General features: G+C 37.1%; 1 protein-coding gene and 1 pseudogene across 1 annotated transcript; both read left to right on the top strand.

Annotated features, from left to right (window-relative positions):
• The first annotated feature begins 1,496 nt into the window (after positions 1-1,496).
• On the top strand, positions 1,497-2,873 carry LOC124888073 (annotated as a pseudogene).
• A 27-nt stretch (positions 2,874-2,900) lies between these two features.
• On the top strand, positions 2,901-3,713 carry LOC107845028 (premnaspirodiene oxygenase-like). The gene has a single exon (XM_047398284.1). The coding sequence runs from the start codon at positions 3,165-3,167 to the stop codon at positions 3,615-3,617; it is 453 nt and encodes a 150-aa protein (XP_047254240.1). The 5' UTR covers positions 2,901-3,164; the 3' UTR covers positions 3,618-3,713.
• The last annotated feature ends 3,335 nt before the right edge of the window (positions 3,714-7,048 follow it).

Raw genomic sequence — 7,048 nt, 5'->3', positions numbered from 1 at the left:
GATTGATGTTATGATTATGTGTTTGATGTTTATGATTGTGTGTTTTCATAGATGTTTGATGTTGAATAATTGATCATGATACAAGTTTGGTGTTCATGTGATGGATAATTATTTCATGTGAAAATTGTGTGTTAAAAATGAAATTTGGGGCGGGAATTGAAAATGGACAAAGGTGAATATTGGTTATTTTAATTCATTCATGGTTGTTTAATTCGGAATAAGTATTGACCTTGTTAAATGCAATAGTATCATGATAGGTTGAAACAGATAGGCAAATGTAGGTCGGGTAGCCAAATTTAGGGATTATGATTGTTGAATGCTTGAATGGTTTGTTTTATCGCATTAAAAATGTATTCATTTAGCCGGGGAATGCCCCGAGATCATTTATATTTATTCACCAAAAAATGCTCCAAATTATTTTGTACGCAAAGGACGTTCATGATGGAGGCCCGATGCATCGGGCAGAGCATAGTATAGGTTAGTATAGGTTTATTTCAGTATCTTTTAATTTGGACTATAATAATTAAACTTGACATTATTTTTGAACTTGTTTTTTTTTGTTTGTGTCACTGATTATTTTTGTGTGTGTGTTTTATGTGGTTTATACATTCATATTATCTTACTAGGCGATATACTCCATGAAGCGACCGTGGCAGAACCAAGAGACCGAGGGGTGCCTAAAACCTTTCCCTCGGTCAACAAAATTCCTTAATCGAAATCTCTATTCGTGGATCAGTTTTAAAGTGTCAAAACTATTTTGAAAAAGGATTTCCAAAGGTGACTTGGCACACCCGGTTTATGCCAAGTCACGACTCTGAATTTAAATATAAACAATTTTTTTCAAAACAAATTTACATTTTTTGTCACATAATAATAAAAACCTTTACAAACTTAAAATCTAATCTTTTCAATAAAAAAGGGGGTGTGACACCCTCTATTTAAACACAACTCTCCAAAAAATTCTTCTTCTATGACTCCTATCTCAAGTGGAACTCTCAACTCTTTAGAGTTTTTGTGAGGTAGAACTCCTTCGTCAAGTAGAACTCTTTTTCAACTCAAACTCTCTTTCTCTTCATGTGTTTTAATCAAATTCAATGTCTTCTATTCCATACGTGATGATTGTTTTGAGTTTATCAACTGCATCTGCTTTTCCATTCCTGAAACCAAGTGCTCTTGTCCCTTCATATTGGTAAACTCTTGTGTGGACTGTCCTTCTTTAGACTGTATACCGGTGGATCATTTCAACTAACATGTTTCATCTATTTTATCAATTATCAAAACTTTATAAACTCCACTAATAACACAAAAATTTACTTATTTTGAACTAGAGAAAGTATGTGTCAAAAATGGTCTCTATCTCGAATGCCAACTTTCATTTAGTTTGTGTAAAAATGGTCTCTATCTGAATGCCAACTTTCATTTAGTTATACCAAGTTAATGACTTGCACGTAAAATCTACTAGTATTATATTTAGGGTGTGTTTTGTGCTGAGTTTTTTTTTATTATTAAATTCATATTTGATTGATCAAATTGTTTGAAACACATTTTCTAGAGAAAACAAATTTATAGAAGATCAGAAAAATGACTTTCTTACTTGATGTAGGAAAGACAATTGACATTTTCTTTTTTAAGTAAGTGGCATAAGTGGCATTAATTCCACATAAATTGTCTCCTTTCTACTATCACCATACCACAAACCCCAACCCCCAAATTCTATCCGATACAACAATAACATCATAAAAAGGCATCTTAGTGCATTAAGCTCCATCTATATATAGAGTTAGAAAAAGGACCGGACCACAAGATTTTATTGTATGCAGAATTAGCTTGTATTTCTGTCAGAAGCTATTTCCACGACTTGAACTCATGACCTCCTGACAGCAACTTACTAGTTATTCCAAGGTTCCTTCACAACAACAACATACCAAGTATAATTCCACATATATATTTAAATGTTGTTGGGACAATCTGTTTACTTGTCGTTGTCAACACCAGATGATAAAAAAAAAAAAAAAAAACTTAGTTCTCAACACGAAAACGTATTCCTTAATTCATACCAAACACGCCCTTAATCTCAGATCATTTTGTCTTTGACATTAAGATAATATATTAGGCCAAAACAAATCCTACTCAACAAGGCTTTGAACTTGAGAATTGAGACACTTCTTTTGCTATCTAACTAATGGAATTTCAATTTCCATTCAACTTCATTTTCGTATTCCTTTTCCTATCATTCCTCTATTTACTTCTTAGTGGAATGGACAAAATCAAGAAACTTGTACAAAAAACTTCCTCCAGGCCCTTGGAAATTGCCCGTCTTAGGAAGTGTCCATCACTTCGTACTAGAAGGTGGACTTCCCCATCATGCACTAACAAACTTGGCCAAAAAATATGGGCGTTCATGCACCTTCAACTAGGCGAAATTACTATGGTCATCGAGGCCTAAATTATTATCCCTCGACATAATATGTTACAAGTGCACAGACATCGCGTTTAGTCCTTATGGAGAATATTGGAGGCAAATGCGTAAAGTATGTGTCATGGAACTCCTCACTGTCAAGAACGTTCGGTCCTTTAGTTCCATTAGGCGCGACGAGACTACACGTCTCGTGGAATTCATCCGGTCATCGACATGTGGAGAGCTGATAAACATTACGGAACAAATTTCATGGTATGAGAGCTCTCAATTACATGCAAAGCAGCCTTTGGGGAATTGTTAAAAGATCAAGACAAATTCATTCAAATTCTTAGGTCATTGGTGGAATTAGCAGTTGGATTCTTTTTAATCCATTCAAATTTTTAAAGCCTTATGTTCTAATAATAACCATAAAATATTGCACAATTAATAACCATAAAAGTAGATTCAAATTCTTAGGGAATTGGTGGAATTAGCAGTTTGATATTTTTAATCCACTCTCTGTTACCTCAATTTCTAATAAATAAATCTTACACAAATAGTCGTCTGGATTCACTGATTATTTTTCCTAGTCAGTAGACTTAGATTATACACTGATTATATATGACTATACACATATCTACAACTGCCGGCTATTGCAAATTTAAGCAGTTGGATGGACGGTATTAATTCTTCTATAATTAATAATGAAATGTAGGTCTTGTTCTCAGCGGGAACAGAAACTTCAGGAACAACAGTAATATGGGCTATGACAGAAATGATGAGGAACCCAAGTGTGTTAGCAAAGGCACAAGCAGAAGTAAGAGAGACATTCAAGGGAAAAGAGACTTTCGATGAGGATGTTATTGAGGAATTGAAATACCTAAAACAAGTTGTTAAAGAAACCTTGAGACTTCATCCTCCACTCGCTCTCTTAGTTCCAAGAGAATGCAGGGAAGAAACAAACATCAATGGTTACACTATCCCTTTAAAAACAAGAGTCATGGTTAATGTTTGGGCGATGGGGAGGGATCCCGAGTACTGGGAAGACGTGGAAAGCTTTATGCTTGAGAGATTCGAGCAGAGCTCTGTGGATTTCATGGGGAATAACTTTGAGCTTCTTCCTTTTGGTTCCGGAAGGAGAATGTGTCCGGGGGTTACATTTGGTTCGATCAATGTTCATCTTCCATTTTATCATTTTAATTGGAAACTCCCTGATTGATACCAAACGGTATCTACAACACCAAAACAGTCCGCAACAGTCACCACAACATGCCCAAACCCGCAACAACAAGACGACAATATGATACAAGAAGCAAACACAAACTTAAAACAATAAAAGGATATGTAACTTGGCACAAAGAGAACTCATTAGATAGCAACTAAAGAGTGTATCAAACGCTAAAACATCTACAAAACAAGTTAACAATCACCAAGTTCTTACATAAACTCAATAGGAACTCGGTTCACTTAAGAACTCACGTTTCTAGCCGATACACAGAACACAAGAAGAAAATCGTCTCTTGTGATGTCAATGGTGGTTTACTCTATCTTGAGAGGATGGTGTTTCAATGTTACAATCTTGATTCAAAATAAGATAACTAAGGAACAAGACTAAGGAAAATGTTTAAATAGTCTATTACAAAGGTATTGCAAAAGGACTCCTTAACCTTTAATGAAGGGGTGGAAGGTATGGAGTGTTTTGGGAAAGCGTTGGGTGTATTTTGAGCACCTAAGGTAAGCCCTCACATGTCAAGGCATTCACTCCCTTGGGCGAGTTCGCAACACGCTCAATCGCGTCCATTTTCATAAACGCGCCTTGAAATCTTTGTAGTTCTCGAGCTTGGCTTCTAGTAAATGGTCTGGAGCCCATGACACCTGTATCATCCTCTCCATATTTAGAGGAGTTTGACCTCAAACTCACGGGTTCTTCATCTTCAATGGTATCAATCCGTGAGAGATCACACACGTTGAACGTGTTATTCACTTAGTATTCCAGAGGCAAGTCGATCTTGTCAGCATTATCATTGATTCTTTTAAGAATTTGGAATGAACCATCACCTCGTGGAAGCAACTTTCCCTTTCTTTGGTTGGTAAATCAGTCTTTTTGTAGGTGTACCCACACCTAATCTCCCGGCTCAAGCACAAGGCGTCTTCTACCCTTGTTGACTCATTTGGCCACCTCTTGCTTCTTCTTCTAAGCCACAACCTCACCTTCTCATGTAAGCTTTTCATAGCTTCATCCATCTTGTTTCCATATAAGATAACAAAGACATCACTTGGAAAATGAGTTATATCCAAGGAGGTTAGGGGGTTGAAGCCATAGACACATTCAAAGAGCGTGATACCCGTACTTGAATGGATCACCCGATTGTAAGCAAATTCTATGAGTGGTAGGTGATCCTCCCAAGAGGTCAACTTACCTTTAACCATGGAACATAGCATAGAACCCAAGGTTCTATTTACTACTTCCGTTTGGACATCGGTTTGTGGGTGGCAAGACGTAGAAAACAACAACTTGGTACAAAGCCTACTGCACATTGACTTCTAAAAGTGACTAAGGAACTTGGATCTATCACTTACAATGGTATTTGGGATGTTGTACAACTTAACAACATGTTCAATAAACAAAGAAGCTACACTAGCCGCATCTTCACTATTTTTGCAAGGAATAAAGTGTGTTATTTTGGAGAAACGATCAACAATAATAAAGTTATTATCCCAACCCCTTTGATTCTGTGGAAGACCCAATACGAGATCCATAGAAATATCAAACCACGAATGTAATGGAGTGGGAAACAAGGTGTACAACCCGTGAGGAAGGATCCTAGACTTAGCACTCCTACAATCCATGCATTGGCTGCAAATTTTCACAACAACTTTGCGCATCCTTGGCCAATAGAATTGTTTCTCCAATATTCTGAGGGTTTTATCAATTCCAAAGTGACCCATGAGACCGTCGTCGTGTGCCTTCCTCATAAACAACTCTCTCCAAGAGCTAGAAGGTACACACAACTATCTTCCTGAAAATAAGTACCCATCAAACACGGCATAGAGGCTGGAATCTGAATGCCTCTTTTCTCTCGGCTTCACTTTCTCTAAGGATAGGAGAGAAGTAAGGGTCCTCGGGATATAAAAACTTGAGGCTCTCTAACCCCATTAGCTTGGACGATAAAGTGAACACATGAACATGCTTTCTAGACAACGCATCGGCTACCACATTATCCTTACCCCTTTTGTATTGAATCACATAGGAAAAGGTTTCAAGAAATTCAATCCATTTGGCATGTCGTTTGTTAAGTTTGTCTTGTGTCCGAAGGTGCTTCAAAGATTCATGTTCATTTCGGATTACAAATTCTTTGGGCCAAAGATAGTGTTGCCAATTGCCTAATACTCTAAAAAAGGAATACAACTCCAAATCATACGTAGAGTAGTTTAGAGTTAATCCTTTGAGCTTTTTGCTAAAGTAAGTTATAGTCTTCAATTCTTGCATCAAAACCGCACCTATTCCCACTTTTCTAGCATCACATTCTATTTCAAACATCTTGTAAAACTTAGGCAATTGCAATACTGGTGTCGAAATGAGCATATCTTTCAAGGTCTTAAAGGCCTTAGATTGCTCTTCACCCTACTTGAAAGGTTGGTCCTTTTGGATGATTTTAGTCAAGGGGGCTGCAATGGTACTATATCCTTTGACGAACCTCCTATAAAAACTTGCAACTGGTGAAAACTCCAAACTTCACCTACGGTTTTAGGGGTTGCCCAATCTTTAATGGCGGTTATCTTGGATTCGTCTACCTCTACTCCCCACGAGCTTACAACAAATCCTAAAAACACAACTATATCCATACCAAAGAAGCATTTTTTAATATTAGTATAAAACTTTTCTTTCCTAAGAACATCAAACACACTCCTTAGATGTAATATATATTCATTAAGGGACTTACTATAAACTAAAACATCATCAAAGTACACAACCACAAACTTGCTAATAAACGACTTCATCACATGATTCATTAGCCGCATAAAGGTACTAGGAGCATTAGTAAGACCGAATGGCATGACCATCTACTCATATAGACCAAACATGGTCTTGAATGTGGTCTTCCATTCATCACCCGATTGCATATGGATTTGGTGATATCTGCTCCTCAGATCAATCTTAGAAAACACACAAGTGTCATTTAGTTCATCAAGCATATCATCTAACCTAGGAATAGGATGATGATACTTTATCATAATTTTATTTATGGCTTGGCAGTCTACACATATTTGCCACATCCCATCCTTCTTCGGCACAAGTAACACCGGGACCGCGCACGAACTCATGCTTTCCTTGATGTATTCTTTGTTGAGAAGGTCCTAAACTTGCCATTGGAGTTCCTTTGTATCCGTGGGGTTTCTCCTATAAGACGGCTTGTTCGGCAATTGCGACCCTAAAACAAAGTCAATTTGGTGCTCAATTCCTCAAAGTGTATGAAGTACTTGCGATAATTCACTAGGAAATACATAATCAAAATCCTGCAAAACATTAGAAATAGAAGACGGGATAGGGGAAGTGGACGGGTTAGCATTCAAAAATGAGCCAAAAGTAGAATGGGAGTAGTGTCATCATACTCCTTAAAGAGATCTCCTTTTTGGGCCAACATTACC

Source organism: Capsicum annuum, chromosome 10 (assembly GCF_002878395.1).
Source record: "Capsicum annuum cultivar UCD-10X-F1 chromosome 10, UCD10Xv1.1, whole genome shotgun sequence".
NCBI lineage: Eukaryota > Viridiplantae > Streptophyta > Magnoliopsida > Solanales > Solanaceae > Capsicum > Capsicum annuum.
The sequence above is the reverse complement of the archived record's forward strand: the minus strand, read 5'-3'. Positions and strand labels throughout refer to the sequence as shown.